This window comes from Apostichopus japonicus, chromosome 11 (assembly GCF_037975245.1).
Source record: "Apostichopus japonicus isolate 1M-3 chromosome 11, ASM3797524v1, whole genome shotgun sequence".
Classification (NCBI taxonomy): domain Eukaryota; kingdom Metazoa; phylum Echinodermata; class Holothuroidea; order Aspidochirotida; family Stichopodidae; genus Apostichopus; species Apostichopus japonicus.
The window spans coordinates 13,177,950-13,203,344 of NC_092571.1; the positions used below are offsets into that span (position 1 = coordinate 13,177,950).

Here is a 25,395-nt window from a genome sequence, read left to right on the forward strand (position 1 = left end):
GGTAACATCGCCATTTGCAATGTGTATGCTCCCAATCGGCCTTCTGCTAGACGAGATTTTTTTAACACGCTGCCTTCCTTTGTTCCTGGTAGTGCGCCGTGTGTCATGGTCGGAGACTTTAACTGTGTCCCAGACTCGGGTCTTGACAGACTCGGAACTTCTGTGTCTGCAAGTCCCGACGCTGGGATCACAGAATTGGACAGATTCACTTCGGCACACCTTTTAGCCGATGTCTGGAGGCATATGCACCCGTGTAGTACGGTGTATACGTGGGTGAGGCCTAACGGAGAAGATGCCTCCAGGATAGATCGAGTGTATGCGCCCGTAAGTTTTACATTTTCGGGTTGCGAGACGCTCAGCTGTCCGCTCTCTGACCATGACACTGTAGTAGCACGTTTTGTTTTGCCTTCCATTTTCCCCATCGGGCGGGGCCTATGGAAGCTTAACTGTCGGATTCTTGGCGAGGCAGAGTTCCGCCAGGGTTTCGAGACCAGGTACAAAGGATGGCAAACATTGAAGCCGGCCTTTGCTTCTACATCCCAATGGTGGGATGAGGTCAAGTTGCGCATCAAACGCTACGCAATTCAGTACAAAACAAACCTATTTCAATGTAACTGACTTACCCCATATGATTTGATAACTTCCATTCCTTCTAAAATGCCAGATATATGCTTCATTACATCAGGTACTAACATTGGGCTCTGCGTGCCCATTGAATTGGGGTCAAAGGTCAGTCGGCTGGCCAAAGTATCACTATCAACATGTCCAGTAATGAGGTAATATGTAACTGCAAATAAACCATAAATGTATAAGTAACCCTGAATGTACCATGAAGAGTGTGCATTTTACGTGACCCGCCATCCGGGATCCAAAACGTCACGGCCAAACGGCACTACCCAACCATCCCATTATGAAAAACGAAACTCAAGTCCAGCGAGCCAAAAAAAGTAAATACGCCCATCGACCTGCAGACACAAACCCCCAACCACCAAGAGAGTGTTGCTAATGGTCCAGGCGTAAGAAGTATAGGAACAGTTGACTTAAAAATAATTATGAAGATTCTTATAAGAGAAATATTTGGACGCGACATGACTTCGAAAAGTGCCCTTGGGGGTAAGACTAAGAACGCACATGCGCAAATTCACTTCGAAATTCACTACATGCACTTTAAGAATCTGTCATATACCGGTATGATGCAACGAGGTTTACTTTTTATTATACATATAGTTTATCGATACACATAATTCATGAGATGCCGCGAGAAAGGATTGTAACATGTGAGGGTAATGTCATGATCCTGTTTACGAGTGTTAGAAAAATAGAAACTAGATTAATTTCATTTCTTTATCAATATACCAACACAAAGTAAATATGTTTGGTTAAAATATACTTACTTTTCTTTACTCCAATTCCTTCAATGTTTATCAGGTGATCACTTTTGGGCAGATCAAGTGTTCGCTTAACAAATTCATGCCAGTGGATAATTTCCTTCTTTATAAGTTCCTCTGACGTCATAGAAAACAATGAAAATATTACAGAGTTCAGTCTCTTAATATCTAGACCAATATTCCTATGTCATAAATATTTCAAAAATTTGCATTGACAACTTTTCATAATTCGTTTTATCTTTCTAAAAAAAACGTTTAAGTTGAATTAAAATGCCTCAGTGCATGCCCCCTCCCCCGCCCTAGTGCACACGTTTCGAACACAAACATAACCAACCAACACACATCTCCTAATTCACCTTATACCTTTCACCTCTTCACCATCTCCTTCACTTTTGTCCTTATTTCTACTCTCCATTCCCCTCTGCTCACAGACATCCTCTTCTGATGAAGACATATAAAGTTAAATCAATATCACAACATTAATCTACCAATTCTTATTTACCGAATAATACAACCCATCGTGTCATTTGTATACACACCACTAACAATACTATTTGTAATCTTTTACCTGGAATAGTCGTTAGAACAGCCACTTTATTGGCGTCAATTGTCCCCATCCATCTATTATATATTGTTCCCATCTTTATACTTGATAGCAGACAGAAATCGTTCTCGCTGAAAATTCTGGATTTTTCTGCAGTATCTGTCGTCGTTGCTGAGTAATAATCTACTGATTGAAGAGGTGGAGGGTGGAAGGGAGAGATGAATGAATGAGAGGACAAATCCCGTCATACTGATAAAGACACAGTTTAAGGATGTAATATATAGCTATATTTGACTGTTTGACAGAGATAAGTGATACGGTTTGCAGCTTCTTTTCATATTCAATCTACTATCGGAAAAGACATATCTGGATTAATAATAACCTGCAATACAATTGGTCATGACAAATAGTATAAAATATTGTGCTTATTACGTGGCCGCTCTGCGGGATCCAAAACGTCACGGCCAAACGGCACTACCCAACCATCCCATTCTGACAAACAAAACACAAGTCAAGCGAGCCAAAAAAGTAAATACGCACACCGAACTGCAGCGACAAAATATTGTTAATATAACTTACTACTTTCACTACATCCAGTCGAGTCATCACTAGGGATGCTTGGAAGATCGGATCTTAATCGAGAGACAGAGAGTATATTTAGAAAGATGTTCATTTCATTACAAGTTAACGTTTAACGGCTGATATTAAAAAAAGCACATTGTCCTTACCACTTTAAATTTATTCATTAATATACATAACGATGCAACATGGACTTTCCAGCTATATGCAATGAATATAACACCAGGTATTAGATTTGTTTTTCATCAAGTCCCAATTTACTCTATCTAATACGATTCCATGTTTCAAAGCACAGTCAGCCCGTAGCTTAATGAAATTCTAACAGTATACTATACGTATCTATTAAGACCAATTGCTCAATAAAAATAACCGTACATATGTTCATTGTATACCTGTTGTGGATATAAATAATTAACGTTTGGAATCAAATGTAACTACATTTTTTTCTTCGGAATATTTTAAACATAATGAATCTATTTCTACAATATGTCTTATATCCTATTTTTTAAGAGAGGCTGCCCCGTCTCTTATTACGAAAACATAAAAAACCAACGAAATACAACGAAAACATAAATTCTTACCTTTGTTTTCTTTTGAAACTTCCTTGCAAGCTATTCTGCAAAACTAAGGAAGAAAATGTTATAAATATCATTTCCATGTATTATAATTGTAAGGAATTGCTAGCCTATAATAGTGTATGGAATGTTGTGATATGACATACGTGATTGGTCGGTTAATGACAGGTTGTTCAATTGAATCTGCGTTGGTCCAGAGAGATTGGAATCTGTATTTCTAGTAAAAAAAAGGAAGAAAGGGAATTGCAGGTTATTGCAGGCTAACATTGTAAATTGCTGTATAATGTTATTAATGTTCTCTTTTGTTTTGCTGCAATAATCTTTAAGAACAAGTAAAGACACAAGAAATAACTTACATTGATACGTTAGCAGACATTGTAGCTACAAAAAAGTGGAAATAAGGAGAAAATTGTAAAAATAAGAACAAAAGAGTGTAATATTTGTGTCACAATTTCTTAAATAAATTAATGAACACTCTTACAATGTGTCTTTCAGCTGGCGTTGTACACTTTTTGTCAAATTTCTCATTAATTAAAAACTGTATTTCATTAACTGCACTATCCTCTATATTACATTGAGAATTTTGTAAACAAAAGTATTCATTAAAAATTGTTACTTTAAATATTATAAAACACACTCACGTTTGAAGATTACCTTGTACCCATAAAAGGAGAGGATACACAATACAGCTACAATGGGACTCACCCACGGAAGAAAATGGGCAACTCCTATTTGAAAATAACAAAATGTATGAACCATTACAAAATATAAATAGAGTTTTGTAACTGACCTTGAGTAAAATTTTAAAGGTATTTTTATTATGACGTAGGTAATCGCGCACCTGTTCTTTTAAGTAGTAGCTACCCGCGTGCGTATAGAACACCATGTTAATATTTATTTAATAATTACAGATATCTTCAACTGAATTCGAGATATCAAGAATTGTGCCATCTAAGCGGCAATTGCATGGCTCTAGTTCAGTAAGTCTGTGATAAGCAGCATCGTGCATTAGTTCTACTATCAAAAATGAATTGCTTTTTACGTGACCCGACCTGTGGGATCCAAAACGTCACGGCCAAACGGCACTACCCAACTGTCCCATTCTAACAAACAAAACTGCAAAAGGACGACCAGCACGCAGCGAAACGAAACACCCCTCCCCAGCACACCAACGTCCAAAAAGGGCAGCCCCAGATAAACGGCGAAAATCGCCTTCAACCTGAAGGCGAATGTCACATTTCACTGCCTCCAGGACTGCCTGCCAACTGCCAAATTTTCCCCTAAAAACTATATCGCATCTATTCCTCCAAATCAGTTTTTTTTCTTCAAAATAGCACAAACACAAATAATACGATGCAACACAGCAACAGAACAAACTGGAGGATCTATCCCAATATTAAACAAAGCCCTGTCCTACCGACCATGAACGGTCTCCCGTTACAAAAGCTGAAACAAAGGAACAATGCCAGAAAACATGAGCAATACTCTCTAATCTGTCAGAACCGGTCCTAGGGCACAGTTCATCACCCAATCGCCATTGATACCTTTTCAGATAGGTCACCAAGGCACCGTGTACAATTCTCCATGCAAGATCACGGAGCCTGCAACCATTCAGCCTTGAAAGCACCGAACGCCATACTTCGGCAGAATGACGTCCCTGTACAAAAATTGCATTCCAGTGGTATTCCAGGAATGTAATGACAACAACAAAACATGCAGAAATGATAGTGCCTTTTATAATTAAATTGTCTACGTTTCTTTTTCTGTATATTACTTCATTGAGAGAGATAACGTGTATGTTCTTCATTCGATTCAAACATATTTAGCCATACCTGAAGACGAGGAACGCACTACACTGAGTGTTCTTGTTGATTCTTCTGAAAGATACACAAAGTAACAACAGAAATGAAAAGAATGAATGAATGAAGAAGATGTCCCTCTATGGGCTTATGAGTGGGGTGGTGAGCTGCATGCTTCGTTTGGTTCGTCTTCATCCTGTGGCACTGTCATCCTTCTGTCAGCTCGTCAGGCGGGTTGTGCCACTAGGGTGGAGACGGATCACGAGGGCCGATTGGTTTGCATTCTATTCAAGTATCCACAGGGTAACATCGCCATTTGCAATGTGTATGCTCCCAATCGGCCTTCTGCTAGACGAGATTTTTTTAACACGCTGCCTTCCTTTGTTCCTGGTAGTGCGCCGTGTGTCATGGTCGGAGACTTTAACTGTGTCCCAGACTCGGGTCTTGACAGACTCGGAACTTCTGTGTCTGCAAGTCCCGACGCTGGGATCACAGAATTGGACAGATTCACTTCGGCACACCTTTTAGCCGATGTCTGGAGGCATATGCACCCGTGTAGTACGGTGTATACGTGGGTGAGGCCTAACGGAGAAGATGCCTCCAGGATAGATCGAGTGTATGCGCCCGTAAGTTTTACATTTTCGGGTTGCGAGACGCTCAGCTGTCCGCTCTCTGACCATGACACTGTAGTAGCACGTTTTGTTTTGCCTTCCATTTTCCCCATCGGGCGGGGCCTATGGAAGCTTAACTGTCGGATTCTTGGCGAGGCAGAGTTCCGCCAGGGTTTCGAGACCAGGTACAAAGGATGGCAAACATTGAAGCCGGCCTTTGCTTCTACATCCCAATGGTGGGATGAGGTCAAGTTGCGCATCAAACGCTACGCAATTCAGTATTGCGTGACCCGCGCACGGCGTCGAAGAGAAAAATTCTCGAAGCTGTGCGCGGAGGTGAAGTTTGGCGACCCTTTGGCTGTCATCGCTTTGCAGACTTATCTCGATGAAAAGTACCACGGTGCCCGCGTCAGGGCCCGTGTCGAAGCGGTGGAAGCCGAGGAGCGCCCTTCACTGAGGTTTTACCAGTCCGTTAGCTCATCGGCAGGTGACAGACGCGTCCCGTCTGTACGCGCTACTGATGGGACCGTGGTTAGTGACCCTCACGGCATTGTCCGCGTATATAAAGAGTACTATTCGAGTTTGTTTACGCGTGGCAATGTCGACTTGTCGGCACAGGCCGATTTATTGAGGGGAATCTCAAAAACCGTTCCCCACGATGTCAATGATATTTTGGGGGGCGAAATAACCACTGTTGAGCTTTGGAAGGCGCTTTCGAAGATGAAGAATGGCAAGTCCCCGGGTTCGGACGGGCTTCCGAGGGAGTTCTACCGAACCTTCTGGGCAATAATAGGACCCGACATCAGAGCCGTCTTCGAAGACGCCTTCCAAAACGGACTGTTAAACGAAAGTCAACGTCTGGGCATGATTACTTTGCTGCCAAAGTCTGGGGACCCCTTGGATCCCCATAACAAGCGTCCGATCACCTTGTTAAATGTGGACTACAAGTTGCTGGCTAAGGCCTTGTGCAACCGCCTTGCACTGGCTATGCCGCATCTTGTTGGTGATCTCCAGACTTGTGCAGTGAAGGGTCATTGCATCCAGCAGAACTTGTGGTTGATGCGCGACTTGACCGACTTTGTTATTGAGCGTGATCTGCCATGTGCATTGGTGTCTCTGGACCAGCAGAAGGCCTTTGACATGGTGGATCGCGGTTTTTTAATGAATGTATTGGAGACGTTTCAGTTGCACCCAAATTTTCGTAAATGGATTTCTGTTTTGTATGAACAAAGTTTCAGTTCTGTTATCGTAAATGGGTTTTGTTCGGAGGTTTTTAACGTAGAGAGGGGGGTGCGCCAGGGGTGCCCTCTGTCTCCATTACTTTATGTTTTGTTTAGCGAGTCCCTCTCTCGTCTTTTGGAAAGGGACTCCAAACTTGTTCCATTCGTTGTGCCAGGGGGTGCCAAAGTGAAATGCGCTCAATATGCAGATGACGTGACATGTGTTGTTTCGAGTCTCGGCTCCTTTCGCGCACTCTCGCAGGATCTATCTATTTTTGAGAGAGCTACCGGGGCGAAGTTGAATCCAGAAAAGACAAAGGGCCTTCGTCTTGGTAGCTGGAGATACAGAAACTTACCATTCGGTGCGTCGTGGTCGGATCAGAATATCAAAATTAATGGTATATGGTTCGGCTACGATGCACCTTGTCATGTCACCTGGAACGAGAGGGCTGAGGTATTTCAGAGCAGACTCGAAACCTTTGGCACCCGCTGGCTTTCGATCTTGGGGAAAGTCACTGTTATTAATCGTTTCGTTTCGCCCATCTTGTGGTACCCTGGCGCGGTGTACCCTATTCCGCGTCGCGTCCTGGTACGGTTGGAGAGGGCGATTTTTTCATTCATATGGTCCGGTGGTACAGAGCTTGTCAAGAGGGCGGTATTGTACCAAAAACTGGAGAAGGGGGGACTAGGGGTGGTTCATCTGGAAAGTAAATTGACCTTTTTGTTATTTAAGCAGTTGTTTGTAGCGGTAACTGACCCAGGGTTGCCTTGTTCATATTTTGTACGTTTTTGGGGCGGTTTGCACCTGCGTCGATGGGTCCCGGCGCTGTTTAGCAACAGAGAACCGCATAGTAGTACTCCAAACAGGGCGGTGCGTGCCATCTGCTCCGCGCTGATTGAGTTGCCCCCTGTTGACCTGTCACAGCCGGCCCTCGTTCACAGTTCGTTGAGGGATAAGGCCTTGAATGCAACTTTTGTCCAGGGACGTCATTCTGCAGAGGTATGGCGTTCGGTGCATTCAAGGCTGAATGGTTGCAGGCTCCGTGATCTTGCATGGAGAGTTGCACACGGTGCCTTGGTGACCAACCTAAAAAGATATCATTGGCGATTGGGTGATGGACTGTGCCCTAGGACCGGCTGTGACAGCTTAGAGAGTACTGCTCATGTTTTTTGGCATTGTTACTTTGTAGTAAACTTATGGGAGTGGTTCCAGACCTGGACCGACCGTGTTACGGGAGACCGTTCATGGTCGGTAGGGCAGGGCTTTATTTTATATGGGGTAGACCCACCAGTTTGTTCGGTAGCTGTGTTGCACCGCATCATTTTTGTTTGCTCTATTGTAAAAAAACATGTTTGGCGGAATAGATGTAATTTGGTTTTTAGGGGGAATTTTGCCAGTTGGCAGGCAGTCCTGGAGGCGGTGAAGTCTGACATTCGCCTTCAGATTGAAGGCGATTTTCGCCGTTTATCTGGGGCTGCCTTTTTTGGACGCTGGTGTGCTGGGGAGGGGTTTTTCGTTTCGCTGCGTGCGGGTCGTCCTTCTGTACGTTTTTGAATGTTTGAGTGGGGAGGGGGTTGGGCGTTTTGTCTCTGCAGGTCGGCGGGCGTATGTTTTTTTGGCTCGCTAGACCTTAGTTTCGTTTGTCAGAATGGGATGGTTCGGTAGTGCCGTTTGGCCGTGACGTTTTGTATCCCGCATGGCGGGTCACGTAAAAAGCACAACAGAAATGAAAAGAAATACATGTCCTTCATATCCATATCAAACAAATCAGCAGACTCGACGTTGATGCCTTGGGGCTATTTCAGTTGATTAGTTCCAATATGCATTCTACCGTAAAAATGATATAACGATGACGTTTATATAGCTTGACCAGTAAACTTTTTATTTCGTTTAATAAACCCAGAGTCCAAAATTGACATTATCCAATTGGAATTAATGTTGATATGAAGAATGTCTGGGAGACGAAATGTTGAGACTCGAATTAGGTCATTACATAGACTTACTCATAAACCTGCATTCCATGATATCAAACTAAAACAGTGTCTACGTTTGGTCAACTGCAGTCTTATCAGGAACGGATCCGAGATTTAATAATGATGTGGTGTATGGAGTATAAAAGAGGGGTGATTATCCACACCCCTCATCATAGCACTTTTGCATCTGCGCCTTCTATTGTAAAATAATATACTTAACCGTAACTAGTGTTAACATTTTAAGCTCTCCATACACACAAGGAACAGATCATTCATATTCGTGAGTGAATAATCATATTTGAGACAAACCTGAGGGAAAAGACGAACGAGTTGTTGATTCATCTGTGAGAAAAATAAACATTTGTAAAAGAGGGACATTCTAATGATCATTTTTCCATATCAAGTTTCACTTGTATAGAACTTCTTGCAATAGTATATATGGTCACTGGAGATACTGTGGATATTTAATTAACTAATTTGTTACAGCATATTCTCCATAAAAGCTTGATTGCTTGAACATGACAGGGATTTCGGATACCATATTTATAAGTATGTGTGTTGGGGGGGGGGTGGGGGGGGGGGAGACTGAGATTCATTTAACTTTGTCCTTGGTGAATTCAAGAGCACAAGAGGTCAGAGAGGTTTTGCAGTGGCACTGACATGAAAACAATGTTGGGGCGAAGGTAGTCAAAACCTTTTTGCAAACGTTTGGGATTTTAACAATGTAAAGTTTTAGATTTTACAAAGACGTAAAACAATGCTAACCCCCACCAAACCAAGTTCGCCACTAATGCAGTATATTTGTTTAGACAGTTGGCACGATTGCATTCTTAGGTAGTTATAACCTTCCACTGTGTTAAGTTTAAATCGTGATGCTTACATATATACATCTATGGACGTTATTTTGATTATACCGTATCTCACATAAGCTTCGGAGAAAATCGAACGATTTTCTCCTTCGGAAACCTCGTAATGACAACAACGAAACATGCAGAAATGATAGTGCCTTTGAAATTAAAACTGTTTTACGTTTCTTTTTCTGTATATTACTTCACTGAGAGAGATAACGTATATGTTATGTTTGAATCTAATGAAGTAATTAATATGTTTAGCCATACCTGAAGATGAGGAACGCACTACACTGAGTGTTCTTGTTGATTCTTCTGAAATATACACAATAATAATAATAATAATAATAAATGAACTTATAAAGCGCTAAAATCTACTAAGTATTCAATAGCGCTGTACAACCCTAATAGAAAGCCAACTTGAAAAAATGAGTCGTCAAGCAAGACTTGAACTGACAGAGAGTAGGAGAACTCCGCACAGATATGGGCAGACCATTCCAGAGCTTGGGCCCGGCTGATGGAAAGGCACGGTCGCCATAGGTTTTCAGTTTAGTTTTGGGAACAGTTAGAGTGATTGTATTGCTAGAACGCAAGGTATAACGAGTATTGACCTGGAAGGACAGATCGTCTGACAAATAGGCGGGTGCCATTCCATGAATGCACCTATACACCAGGAGCAGTGCTTTGAACTTAATTCACTATTGCAATAATCCAAATGGCTATGAATGAATGAATGAACTAAGGTGCTCACGAAGTAACCACATAACTGAAAAGTAAATTTATATGTCCTTCATATCCATATCAAACAAATCAGCAGACTCAATGTTGATGCCTTGGGGCTATTTTAGTTGGCTTTGACTAGTTCCAATATGCATTCTACCCTAAACTGATATAGCGATGTCGTTTATATAGCTTGATCAGTAATTTTTTTTTACGTTTAATGAACCCAGAGCCCAAAATTTGACATTATCCAATTGGAATTAATGTTGATATGAAGAATGTCTGGGCGACGAAACGCTGAGACCCAAATTAGGTCATTACATAGACTTACTCATAAACCTGCATTCCATGGTATGAAACTAAACAGTGTCTATGTTTGGTCAACTGCAGTATTATCAGGAACGGATCCTAGATTTTATTAATGATGCGGTGTATGGAGTTGAAAAGAGGGGTGATTATCCACAGCCTTCATCTATAATACTTAAGGTTTTATAATTTCTGGAGAAATTCAAACTTGAGATAGCTACTGTCTAGAAAAACGTCTTACCTCAAAACTTGTAATGCAGTGCATGTTTGTTGCTAGGGTTTTAGATCTAATTTACCGTAACTAGTGTTAACATTTTATGCTCTCCATACATACAAGGAACAGATCATTCATATTCGTGGGTGAATAATCATATTTGAGACAAACCTGCAAAAATAAACATTCGTAAAAGAAGGACATTCTAAGTATCATTTTTCCATATCAAGTTTGACTTGTATAGAATTCATTGCAACAGCATATATGGTAACACTGGAGATATACTGTGGATATTTAATTAACTAATTTGTTATAACATATTCTACATAAAAGCTTGATTGCTTGAACATGACAGGGACTTCGGATACCATATTTATAAGTATGTGTTTTGGGGGAGGCGGGGAGGAGACTCAGATTTCTTTAGCTTTGTCTTCGGTGAATTCAAGAGCACAAAAGCTCAGAGAGGTTTTTCTGTGGCAATGACATGAAACAATGTTGGGGAAAGGGAGTCAAAACCTTATTGCTAACTTTTGGGTTTTTTACAATGTAAAGGTGTAGATTTTACAAATACGTGAGATAGAGGCTAACCACCACCAAACCAAGTTCATCGTATATGCAGTATATTTGTTTAGACAGTTGGCACGGTTGCACTCTCAGGTAGTTATAACCGTTTAAATCGTGATGCTTACATGTATACATATATGGACGTTATTATACCGTTTCTTACATAAGCTACAGAGAAAATCGAACGATTTTCTCCTTCGGAAACTTTGTAATGACAACAACGAATCATGCAGAAATGATAGTGCCTTTGATAATTAAAATTGTTTCACGTTTCTTTTTCAGTGTATTACTTCACTGAGATAGATAACGTGTATGTTATGTTTGAATCGAATGAAGTAATTAATATATTTAGCCATACCTGAGGATGAGGAACGCACTTCACTGAGTGTTCCTGTTGATTCTTCTGAAAGATACACAAAGTAACAACAAATGAAAAGTAAATTCAAATGTGCTCTATATCCATATAAAACAAATCAGGAGGCTCAATGTTGATGCCTTGGGGCTATTTCAGTTGGCTTTGACGAGTTCCAATATGCATTCTACACAAACTGATATACGATGACGATTGCATAGTTTGATTAGTTAACTTTTTATTTCGTTTAATGAACCCAGAGCCCACAATGTGACATTATCCAATTGGAATTAATGTTGATATGAAGAATTTCCGGGCGACGAAATGCTGAGACCCAAATTAAGTCATTACATAGACTTACTAAAGAACCTGCATTTCATGATATCAAACTAAAACAGTGTCTATGTTTGTGCATTTTACGTAACCCGCCCTGCGGGAACCTAAACGTCACGGCCAAACGGTAGTACCAAACCAGCCCACTCTGACAAACAAAACTCAAGCGAGCCAACAAAATGTATATACGACTATGTTTGTTGAACAACATTCTTGTCAGGAACGGATCCTAGATTTAATAATGATGTGGTGTATGGTGTTGAAAAGAGGGGTTGTTATCCACAACCCTCATCTCTGCACTCTGGATGGGCGCCTTTTATTGTTAAATAATACTTATAAGGTTTTATAATTTCCGAAGAAACTCAAACTTGAAATAGCTCCTTACCTAAAAACTTGTAATGCAGTGCATGGTTGTTGCTAGGTAGGGTTTTATATCTAATTTACCGAAACTAGTATTAACATTTCAAGCTCTCAAAACATACAAAACGGATAATTCATAGTATGGGGTTAATAATCATATTTGAGACAAACCTGAGGAAAAAGACGAACGAGTTGTTGATTCATCTGTGAGAAAAATAATAATTCGTTAAAGAGGAACATTTTAAGTATCATTTCTCCATATCAAGTTTCACTTGTATAGAACTTCTTGCAATAGTATATATGGTAACACTGGAGATACTGTAAGCTTGAACATCGTATTTAATTAGGCCTATCTGTGTTGGAGGGGGGGGGGTAGACAAAGATTCTTTAATTTTGTCTCTGTGAATTTTAAAGCACAAAAGTTCAGGGAGGTGGTCAGAGGCACGAAAACAATGTTGGGGAGAAGGGAGTCAAACTTTCTTGCTGACGTTTGGGTTAGTAGGATTCACCTCAAGTAAAAGTGATAACAAACGTTTGGAATTCGATGTGATGACAGTATATTCATGAAATTTGTCAAGACGACCTGTCGTATGGGCCTAACTGATTTGAGAGTGCTAATAAAGAAGGATACGATGAAACACGGCGCACCTTCCAAGCAAACGACGACGACGACTAAATATATGTGAGAAATTTATGCATCCTTTTAAGGTTATAAAGTGATAAAATTTTATTTCATAACAACTTGTGAGTCACTATGTTTCACTGAAGATCTTTGAACGTTACAAATGGAGAATTATTTACCATGTGAAAATATTACATAAAAACTTTTCAGTAGACAACAAAATGTCATGATGGCGGACTGCTAAAAAGTGCTGCATTACATATTTGGTATACAGCTGTGATGATGTCGTTCCATTGTAAAATTGTAACATGAAAGACGCGCGCATTTATAACACATCATTTAGTAGGAAAACTATTGCATTACACTGGGTGTCTTGTAGTTAGTTGATTGCAATTCGATTATCCGAAATTTTCCATCTATAACGTTTCTTTTATGACTCATAGGATGTCGTTTTTCATTACAATTGCCTTACGTAATAACAGCATACTGCAAAAACATTCTCCAGATTATGCAATTTGTATGATGGCACCACCAACAATTTGCTTCTATAGCTTTTGTGGGCCTTCAAATTTCACAGTTTTAGTATTGATACACTGTACTTATTGTTGTACGTTTGGGTTCATATCAATTCCTTTCTACCTAAATTGCACACTAAACATCCTTCAAAATAGCCCTCTTACTGACCAACGCGTATGACTCATCACCTTGACCGAAAGTCCTGTGGCTTTGTGCGGACAAGCTGGTTGGACTATTCCATTCATCAGGAGGATCTTAAACGGTGTTTCTATATAATTAGGATTGCATTAGATAAATAAATTGGCAGTTACTTGCTTCAACATTTAATGATGCATATTCTACGGTAATTTTCTTGAAAATAATATTAAGTTCGATATGATAAGACGTTTTATAAGCGAATCTCGGCTGTGACGTTGTAGGTGAACACTGTGCATTGCGCGGCTGTACCCTATTGCAGAGTACAGGATACACATATTACGTAACGGCGTGCCCACCGAAGAAAGCGAGACTTATATTTTTCTTAGAAGACATTCGATTGGATTGTACTTGGTCCGATTGAAGATAGTGACCAATGAAAATAAATTTTAACATCAATTTAAAGTTAAGAAAAAGTCCTTTCCAAAACCGTTTGAACTAAATTTGTCAATGAATATTCAAGAGGATGGTTACGCAAACAAAGTACGGCTATCAAATGGTGATTTTCTTCAGTATTTACTGTGTGTTATCAATGAGGATTTTGAGTTCGATATTAATTAACCTTGCATCGTAAATCACCAAAGTCCGATGGAATTTCGAACTGTAATGTTAAGAAAATAACAGAATTTGAGAGACAACACATTTCTCTGTTTAGTGCCGTTTGAACTAATTTGTTTCGGTATAAACTGTTCACGTTATGGCTGTAGGAAAATGGTCTGTATGGTAAAGTCATAGGCCTAAAACTGCGGCGGTCGAACTCAGTTCGGCGCGAAGGAATTGATATGCAAAGATTGCAATTAATAATATATGTAAAACAATCCGAATAAGTAAGATTGCGTATTGAATATCTTCAGATAGCCACCAAACAATACCTACCTACGTACAAGAAACAGGGAGCAAGGAAAAAACTTCAGCGCGGAATAAACTCATATTGTATCATATTTTATTTCAATTTTATAATTTAGCTGTAAAAGTAAGTTGATTGTCTTGTTTTCTTTAGTATTCGGAAAGAAGGTTAAGATATTGTTTGTTTTAGCGATCTTTCTAAAGGGTAGGCGTTTTCTTTAAGATATACTTTTCCCGTTTATTAAAAAAAAATGCCCATACAACAATGACTTACCTTGATCGGGTTTAGAAATGTTAAATTCACATCTGGCAGAATACGGCGATATAGAAAAGGACTCTAACGGTTCCTGATTAGCGATACATCCAATGGTTGAGTTCTGATCACAAGAAGTAATGTTAACGTAGACTAAAAGCTCTTTAGTTCCGTTATTATCTGTGAAATGTTTCTGATAATCACAGCCCTCGGGTTTGATTACTTCCAGATTTATCGGTGGATACCCGTCTGTTATTGAACAAGATAGGCCGACGTGGTATGATGCAGATGGAAAAGAGGAGGGGCCTTCACAAACAAGAGGTGTAGGAGGCTGGTAGACTGTTAAGATATGAGAGAAATGAGTCAATGATATATGATAAGTACCAGCATCCTCTTGCTGAAGGTTGACGTTGGAGAAAATAATTCAGCTTTTGTAAGGGCAGTACCATGAGTAATCCTCCTCAATATAGTCAACATTTACTTTAAAAAATATATCTATTGACTTTGCAGCGAACATTTCCTACTTTACCTGGTAAACTTTATTATACAGCAAAAGTAACTGCTACTTAAAGATTGGGTAAGACCATGGGTCTGTTTATAGCTCCATGGTGAGACCAAGAGACCAAGACAAGTATAAACGAGTGCCGAAAAAAAGTGGAGCTAGAAATGCAATACTAATTGACAGCGCCCTCCACCTTATGCATAATGTGATTTCAAATATTTCCCGCGGCGTGCCCTTCTAGTATAGCTTTTGTTATCTACCTTCGCCTCCTTTTTCCAATTTTTTCTTCATCGTTGTAATTGTTCCGTCTTCCCAAGTGTAGACAAAATTTCACATACATAATAACGCGTTGTGAAAGTGAAATAACGCGAACTTAAAGTGTAAAGCACCACGTTAGTTGTCAAACACGTCAAGAGCACAACATTTAAGAATCGAAATATAATTTTAATTTCCATAAAATACTCATAGTACGATATTTTGTCGACTGCAAACTTGGAAGAGTGAGCCTCTTTCGTTAACATAACGATTGCCTTCGAAGCTACTTTTTAAGAAAAGTCACCCAGGAAAGAAACTGGGCACGAAAAACCAAACAACCGAACGACTGATCCACTCTCAACCTCAGTACCTTTGCATCGACACTGCGGCTGTGTTATTGGCTTTGAAGCGGTCGACACTTTTAATGAAAAGAGGATATGATTGTGTTTAAGTTCCCAAGTATCTTACAAACACTTAACACAATTTACTGACCATCATTTATTTCCATTATATTTAACTTTTTACGCTGACGTCCTGTACATTTTTTATGTGCAGTTTCTGTAGACTAAATTGATTAATAATATTTCTGACGATGGTTAAAGTGGCTGTCAATTTGCAATGCTAATCATCATAAACACTGTTTTCATATACTAGAAACGTAACGCTTTCTGGTCACTTCGCCCTTAAAATGTAAAGCACCAAATGGTTATACTCTAGTTGAAAATCATAGATCTAACAGAAAAAAATATCGTGGGTCGGTCTGAACTTTAAATTTTGAATTCCCAAAGAATATAAATATATCGAATACCACGTATTCAACATACAACAAACTATTTCACATTCAATACTTGAAAATTTCAAACTTCCTTTGGCTTAATGGTTTTTACGCGCAAGGAATCATTAGCGTAATAATGATAATCCTAATTGTTTTACCACAGTTTGTACTGTTTTGCACAAGGTACATCATTGATGTATAAAAGCTTTCACTCATGTTTAGTTGCACCCCTGTGAAAGTGACAGTGTCTTCCTCTACTAAAATGTATCATTATTAATATATAATATTAATGGCGAGAATTGGAGGTATATAAAGTGAGGGTGGCATATAAAATGCGAGAACACAACGGTGAGCAAGAATCTGCATGCATCAATTGTTAGCAGTTAAATCACGTGTTGGAAGGAGGAGTCAACAATATTATTAAATTAACCTTAACTTTTCCTTTAATGTCTCTCACAGTTTTGTGATAAAATACGGACTTTGGGAATGAGCGCATGGATTGGTAGCTGTGAACACAACCTTGCTCTGCATATGCTTTGCTTGTACATAAATTGGGGTCCAGAAAGAATTGAGGATAGGCGTGAACTGAATCATCATATTTATTATTAAATAGACATAACGTCAGTTAGTAGGAACAGAGAAATATGAGAAGAATAATATTTTTCATTTTCATAAAAGTCTTAATGGTAGCTTAAGGCTTCAAACAAAGAAGAAAAATGGATACAGGTGATAAATTTTCTTCGGGCCAAGCCTAGCTGTCGACGCCAAATGATTCCTATTCGTCAAGAGTCAACCCGTTACCGCCAATATAGTCTACGTCAAAATCATTGTGTGACTCGTACATATATTACTGGGTTTCGACTATATACCATTCCATGCACATTGCTTAGCTTATATATATCTATGTAGTGGACATTATACAGTAGCCATAATTGGTAGTTATTAATTCATGCGTCAGTTAGTCACTGAGACGAAAGTAAAAGTCCATTGTTGCGTTACAAACGCCTTCTTACATCCTCTTTGGTTTTTGTTAAATTTCAAAGAAATTGTTATACATATATGCACCAATTATGGCTATAGGAAAATGTAATTATGAGATGTCATATGCGTCGTACATGTGAACTAACATTATAAAAGATATTTAAACAGAAAACAGACGAATTCAAAAGTCCCCCCATAGTTCGTTGTGATGTACACGTAAGTACTCAAAGGGAATCTGTTTGTCTTATAACATATATTAAGTTCCTCTTAAATATATCCAAGCCTGTTTATCATCATATGAAAAGTGATAAGTATTATGATTGATTCCTGTTCTCACGACTAGACAAACGAACAATGAAAAATATTCTATTTCGAAACCAAAGCTGTTCACAGCCATCCATCGCAGTGAATAATAAGCAATAATGAATTGAAACAGAAAATGAAAGGTCTCATAATATGTTGCGCTGTGTACGTAAGTACACAAAGAGAAGCTTCTTTGTTTGTATGACATATTAAGTTCCTTTCAATATATACAAGCTTGTGTATCATACTATTATAATTGTTTCCTGTTCTGACGACCACAAAACTTAAAATAAGAAATATTAGATAGGGAAAGAAAACGATGACTTAATACTGGATTTCCATTTCTAAACATTCTATTACGCAGCCATTCATCGCAGTGATAAATAAAGCACATATTTATTTGTCCAAATTAATGATTTTAATATGTAGTATTTGCAGTGACGGACAATCGACTGAATTACAAAGATCTTTTATCATTTTCAAAATCTAGTAATTTACAAAAATCTTTAACTTAGCATGTTTTAAAGGCAAAGCGAGCTCTAGAATAGTTTATTGATAACTTGAGCAACCTTCATCAGTTGGTTATTTAAACAAACAATATTTGCAATATTTAGAGATGTCTTAAATGAAAGGCAAAACGTAATCATTTGGTCGTTAGACGTTGAAATGGCTAAACTAACGCCGGACAAATAGTAGTACCAATCCTCCACATATTCTACTTTGCTTGAAATAAATGTCTATTGACTGTTTGATTCAGTCGCCTCTGTTATGTTCTATATATATGTATATGTATATACAATTATGTCTAGAATGCGATAAAATGACGTTACCACCAACTTTCTGTTTAGTACTGGAGACATTTTATAAATTTCAAAAGCAAATATCTGTCGTTGATTTTTATGTGAAGTAAGACGACTGAAGAAATCTATATTGTCTATTAACGCAACCTTCCAGTGTACCGTATTAGTAGTTATATGAAAAGAACTGTCCTATAGAATAGATAAATAAAGGCCCTTTCATTATCAAATTCATTACAGGTAATAATAGTACGAAACGTGCCATGATGTTTTTCCTTTACATATAGACTCAACACATAATGTTTTATTAAACACCATTAAATATTTGCTTATTTCTTTTACATAATAAATCCTTTAGTTAATAGGTGACTTTTGTGTCTGGGCTCGTTTGACGCTTATAGGGAACGTGTACATACTTCAGAAAACTGTAGTTGAAATAGATCTAACAGAAAAAGACAAGGTCTGATCGTTCTATTTTTACTGATGACGTCGAAATCATATATTTTTAGAAACTTTGATAAAAATATAAATACTCTTCTGTATGTTATTGCAATCGCAAAAAGGAAGCATCTATTATGGGTGACTTTAATAATGACTTACCTAAATATTGTACATCCTAATTCCTGAATATTATCTATTCCAACAATTTCTAACCTGCAATCAATAGACCTGTTTGTTTTACTGACAACTCTACTTTACAACATTCTTACAAACATAACTAATGATAACGTTACAACTTGTGTGCTTATGAATGATATTTCCAGTATCTGCTCTGTAGAAATGTAGAAATAACGGTGTTAGTGATCCTAGTGATACTGCAAACAGGATGGTTACTATGATCGAAGTTACTCTATCTGTAACCATGACTGGAAATTCTTTACGCTGAGGATGGTTCGAATCATTCCTAAACCATTTGTTCTCTTCACTGCAATCGTATTACGACCAGTGTTTTCCTCTCAATAACTTTGTTCATTATCCGCTATGCCAATGACACCAACACGAAGAAAATCATGAACATTGCAGAGCACCTCAAACTAGAAAACTTAAAGATGGGTCTTCGTATTTACAACTCAAAGACATCCACCATGATATTGCATGGAAAGGGGGATGTGAAGATCCAGCATGATGAGCTTGAAAAACTGAGGACATTAAGGTCAAAATAGGACCAGCCAAGAGCACAGTTACAAATATATCAGATGTATGGAAGTCTGAGGACATAGGCTTGAAGCTGAAAGTGAAGCTTGCAAAGTGTATGCATTGGAGTGTTGTTCTCTACGGCTGTTAAAGCTGGACTTTGGGAAGACAGAGGAGAAGGCAATTGGGGTTTTTGAACTGGAGAGATAGATACGTACAAACGAATGGATTAGGAGGAGAGTTTGTATAACTGTAGAGAAAGGAATAATGGAGGAAGTGAGGAAGAGGAAATTGAAAATGTATGGTTATTGGGAGAGACAACAGCTTAGTTTTGGCAACGACTAAGAGAGAGTGTGGTGTATGCAAGAGGATGACGAAGAAGAAGAAAGAAAATTTTGCTTGATAACATCAAAGAGTGGAGAGGAGGTTTGGCAGAGGCGAGTAACGTAGTCTTTTGCATTGCTTTTGTCATTTATTGTTTTGTTATACATGTTCTTAGTTTATCACTTGTTGGTTGGGAAGGGTGTTTTGTTTCGCTGCGTGCTGGTCGTCCTTTTGTAGTTTTTTAATATTTCAGTGGGGGGTTGGGCGTTTTGTCTCTGCAGGTCGGTGAGCGTATGTACTTTTTTTGGCTCGCTTGACCTGAGGTTCGTTTGTAGGAATGGGATGGTTTGGTAGTGCCGTTTGGCCGTGACGTTTTGTATCCCGTATGACGGGTCACGTGAAAAGCACTTGTTGGTTCATATGTATTAGATTAATTGTGTTATACAGGGAGTGACATACTAGAATTGCAGTGTCTCTGCACTTGTTCTTTGTTAATATCCTAAAATAGCCTAGTTCAGGGACGTAGCTAGAGGGGGGGGGGAGGCAATGGAAGCGTCCCTGGCCTAGCTCCATATAAGACATCATATTTATGGGGCATGAAGCTTACCAAATATACGGTATGTGTGTTGTAAGAGAACCGGACCGGCATCTACGTCTATCTCTGTTAGGTTGACTTGATAAATCCCAGCATCTCCTGGTTCGCTGTCTCGGATTCGAAACGAAAACTCGTAAAAGTCCCCAAATGAGTTCCTGAAGTGTATATCTTCAATGTAGAATAAATAGCGATCATAGGTATGACCTATATACCACCTGAACATTTCCGAATAGAGAAAAGGAGCTCGAGGATTAACATCCTCGGTTGCTAGCTCGGTGAACTTTAAATCTAATCTAAGTGAAAATAACACATGTTTATCAAAAAATAAAATGTTTGGAGACGTTAAATTACAACCTACAACCACATAACAGTCTGTTGAATTTACTGTAGATCCATCATGACAGTGATAATCACACTCAATGTGATCAGAAAGTGACAAATTGATTAGAAACATGAACGAGTAAACTACCGCAGACAAAACATCCATATCGTAAATAAATGTGAAACTTATGCTCTGTAACTATGTTTATGTCATGAACGCAGTACATACAATATTGAACTCAAGCTATTGTGCAGCGGATGCCGCTGTTTAGCAATCAAACGGACAATCGTTTTCAAGAACCCCCTGTACATGCGCACATGTGTTTGTTCCCAAAGAACAATTGTGCTGATTCAAAATGAAACTAATTAGAGTTATATACAATGAATGAAGTTTATATGGTTCCGTCATAGTGAAATTTCACTTCCAGTTGTAGGTGCGAGAGAGTGTAGTCTGTTGATGTTTGCAGTGATGCCATGACACTGTAACTGCTTGCAATATTGTGTACCAGACTCGGGGCTTCTGTGTTTTAGTTGATGTTTTGAGGCATATGCACCCATGTAGTAATGTGTATACGTGGGTGAGACCTAACGGGTAAGATGCCTCCAGTATAGATCGAGTGTACGCGCCCGTAAGTTTTCAATTTTCGGGTTGCGTTACACTGAGCTGTCAGGTCTCCGACCATGATACTGTTGTAGCTCTGCTGCCATCTCGTTGCAGACCTATACCTTGATGAAAAGTATCACGGTGCCCGCGTGCCGAAGAGGTGGAGGCTTAGGACCGCCCTTCACTGAGGTTTAGCCAGTCCGTCAGCTCATCGGCGGTTGACAGACCCGTCCTAACTATGCGTGCTACTGATGGGCCGTGGTTAGTGACCGTAACGGCCTGTGCAGTGAAGGGTCATTGCCAGAAGAACTTGTGGTGGATACGTGACGTGACTGACTTTGTTATTGAGCTGGATCTGTCGTGGTTTGTCTTGATCAGCAGGAAGCGTTTGACATGGTGGTTTATTTTTATGCATTTACGTTTTAGTTTCACCCAAACTTTCATATATGGGTTTCTGTTTTGTATGTTAAGTTCTGTAATCGTAAATGGGTTTTGTTCAGAGGGTTTTAACGTAGAGAGAGAGAGAGAGAGGGGGGGGGGGTGGCTGGCTGGCTGGCGAAAGCGATGTTTTCATTGATTTGATTGAATGGTACAGAGCTTGTATAGAGGGCGGAACGGAGCATGTCCAGAGGGCGGAAATGTACCAAAAACTGTATATGGGGGATTAGAGGTGGTTCATCTGAGAAGTAAATTGACTATTTTGTTTTGTAAGCAATTGTTTGTAGCGGTAACTGACCTAGGGTTGCCTTGTTCATATTTTGTACGTTTTTGGGGTGGGTTGCACTTGCGTCGTTGGGTTCCGGCGCTGTTTAGCAACAGAGAACCGCATAGTAGTGCTCCAAGCAGGGTGGTGCGTGTCATTTGCTCCGCTCTTATTGAGTTACCCCCTGTTGACCTGTCACGGCCGGCCCTCGTTCTCAGTTCCTTGCGGGATAGGGCCTTGAGTGAAATTTTTGTATAGGGACGTCATCCTGCCGAAGTATGGCGTTCGGTGCATTCAAAGCTGAATAATAGCAGGCTCCGTGATCTTGCATGGAGAATTGAACACGGTGTCTTGGTGACCAATCTGAAAAGGTATCATTGGCGATTGGGTGATAGACTGTGCCCGAGGACCGGCTGTGACAGCGTAGAGAGTACTGCCTATGTTTTTTGGCTTTGTTCCATTGTTGTAAGCTTGTGGGAGTGGTTTCAGACCTGGACCGACCGTTTAACGGGAGACCGTTCCTGGTCGGTAGGACAGACCTTTGTTTTATATGGGGTAGATCCTCCAGTTTGTTCTGTTGCTGTGTTGCAGCGTATTATTTGTGTTTGTATTGCTTCATTTTTTCTTATACTTAATTTATACTAAATTTTAAAAAGTACCTTGTTTAGGCTCTTACGTCAAAAATCAAACATTTAAAGAGCTAATTCAAACTTCATACTGGATTTTTCTGTGAACAGACTTAGCTTGCCCCCCCCCCCTTCGGGTACGATTTTGAAGAGGTTTTCGTACCTGACAGATATGTGAGGTTTACAGCAGTTATATTATTTTAAATGACCACTAATATCACGGCTCGCTCACTAGTCTAACTATATATTCTTTTACATATGGGCTATACAGTATAATTCTTTTTCTCTATAGTGCAACTCTCTGTCCACCAACCTGTTTCCCTCTCTCTTATTTTGGGAATTTAAAACTAAGTTATTTAATCGTTCCGATTACTCCAACTTGATATCGATGTTCACGGATAAATATTGCAATAATAGAACAAATCGAGTTTGATTCAAAGTGAAGATGTAACATAACAGTTCATGTCATTATCATTTCTTATTGCCCTCTTATTAAATACCTAGCTCCATGTAATCTATGGCATTCATGGGGTACATTACTTACCGAATAGACGGTATGTGTGTTGTATTAGAATCGGACCGACAGTCCCGTCGTAATAGTCTGTCCCCAACAGGCTGACGTGATAAGTTCCAGCATCTCCTGGTTGAATGTCTCGGATTCGGAACGAAAACTCGTAAAAGTCCCCCGATAAATTCCAGAGCAGGTATTCAACTTGGAATAGATAACGATCATAAGTATGATCCTCATACAACCGGAACGTACCAGAGTAAAGAAAGGGAGCTGGAGGAACAGCATCGTCGGTTACCAGTTCGGTGAAGTTCAGATTTAATCTAAGTAGCTTATATTTATATTTGTATGAAAATGAAATATTTGGAAACAATAAGTCACAACTTACAACCACATAACAATCTGTTGAATTTACTGTAGATCCATCTTGACAGTGATAATCACAATCAATGGCCCCTGAATGAGACAACGTGATAAGAAACATGGAAGTATAAGATAAAGCAAACAACCCTTCCATATCGATAGATTACGGTAATGTGACTACTTTTAACAGTAATTACGATGTATGTAGTAACCGCAGTTAAAGTGACACTGTTCACGATATGTGTGAAAAGTGATGAGAGCTGTTTATCAATTAATTACTGCCTGCACATTCGCACACTTTTGTGGGTTTTCATTTGAATAAAAAATGAAACTGATCCGGATGCTCATCAAATAAATCTTTGTTTCAACCACTTGTTTCTTTTTCTTTTCAATTTCTGATATAGTCTGCAAATGTATGTGGCGATGTTATGTATCGATTAGTATATACCATCATTTTCATTAATTTTTCTCAATTTCGTCTAAGCGATGCATTTGTTCTCTTTCTTTTTTCAGCGATGAGAATAGGCGTTAAAAATTGGGCGGTTCAACAGAATACGAGGGTTATTTCAATGCAGAACATTGAGTACTGTGAATTAAAACAGTTGATAGAATGATATAAATATACTGTTCCTGTTACATTTAGTCGTAAATGTTTTGGATAATGATATGTAGTTTTACACGTGAGCGTAATAGGCTATGTTATTTATCCTAATCCATACGTTACTATCAATTAAAACTTAATCTAGTAACCGGTGCTCCTTAGCATGCTAGCGTTGTATGGCGCTGTACCACTACATCACAGAAGAAATTATTGAATTTAGGAGATAAAAAGTAGAATGACAATGCGTTCTTAAATGTTCTTGTTTAGTATGCCTTTGACATGGTGGATCGTTTTTTTTAATGAATGTAATGGAAACGTTTTAGTTGCACCGAAACTTCGTATATGGATTTCTGTTTTGTAATTTAACAATTTAACTTCTGTTATCGTAATTGGGTTTTGTTCAGAGGTTTATAACGTAGAGATGGAGGTGCGACAGAGGTGCAATATGCAGATGGCGTCACGTGTGTTGACCTGTTGTATATGTTGACCTGTCACGGCCGGCCCTTGTTCACAGTTCCTTGCGGGAAAGGGCCTTGAAGGCAAATTTTGTACAATTACAACCTACAACCACATAACAGTCTGTTGAATTTACTGTAGGTCCATCATGACAGTGATAATCACACTCAATGTGATCAGAAAGTGACAACTTGATTAGAAACATGAACGAGTAAAGTACCACAGACAAAACTTCCATATCGTAAATAAATATGAGACTTATGCTCTGTAACTATGTTTATGTCATGAACGCGGTACAAGCAAAACTGAAATCAAGCTTTATGTGCAGCGGATGGCGCTGTTTAGCAATCGAACGGAAAATCGTTTTCAAGATGATTCAAAGAATAGCTCCTTGATTGCAATATTTGTACAGGGACGTCATTCTGCCGAAGTATGGGGTTCGGTGCATTCGAGGCTGAATAGTTGCAGGCTCCGCGATATTGCCTTGGTGACCAATCTGAAAAGGTATTTTTGGCGATTGGGTGACGGACTGTGCCCAGGGACCGGCTGTCACAGCTTAGAGGGTACTGCTCATATTTTTGGGCATTGCTCCTATTGTTTGATTAGATGCGATATAGTTTTAAGGGGGAAATTTGCCAGTTGGCAGGCAGTCCTGGCAGGCGGTGAAGTGTGACATTCGCCTTTAGGTTCGAGGCGATTTTCACCGTTTATCTGGGGCTGCCTTTTGG

At 39.3% G+C, this 25,395-nt stretch overlaps 1 protein-coding gene across 1 annotated transcript; it reads right to left on the minus strand.

The window, feature by feature from the left end:
- Window positions 1-605: 605 nt before the first annotated feature.
- LOC139976396 (uncharacterized) lies at window positions 606-23,879 on the minus strand. The gene is made up of 16 exons (XM_071985102.1): window positions 23,284-23,879; window positions 20,498-20,653; window positions 14,841-15,158; window positions 12,559-12,591; window positions 11,701-11,745; window positions 9,809-9,853; window positions 9,000-9,032; window positions 4,919-4,963; window positions 3,728-3,814; window positions 3,443-3,467; window positions 3,233-3,303; window positions 3,093-3,135; window positions 2,512-2,564; window positions 1,957-2,115; window positions 1,395-1,505; window positions 606-787 (listed from the first exon to the last, which is right to left on the minus strand). Exons 1-16 carry the CDS (start codon window positions 23,762-23,764, stop codon window positions 606-608), a joined length of 1,887 nt encoding a protein of 628 aa, XP_071841203.1. The 5' UTR covers window positions 23,765-23,879.
- Between the last annotated feature and the right edge of the window lie 1,516 nt (window positions 23,880-25,395).

Excerpts from the sequence above, each read along its gene's own strand:
- LOC139976396 (XM_071985102.1), bottom strand. The coding sequence starts at position 23,764 with ATGGAAGGGTTGTTTGCTTTATCTTATACTTCCATGTTTCTTATCACG. Across the intron at positions 3,815-4,918 it reads AGTGCGTTCCTCGTCTTCAG|GAGTTGCCCATTTTCTTCCG; the intron begins GTATGGCTAAAT and ends ATTTTCAAATAG. Across the intron at positions 2,116-2,511 it reads GACTGGATGTAGTGAAAGTA|ATTATTACTCAGCAACGACG; the intron begins GTAAGTTATATT and ends TTCAATCAGTAG.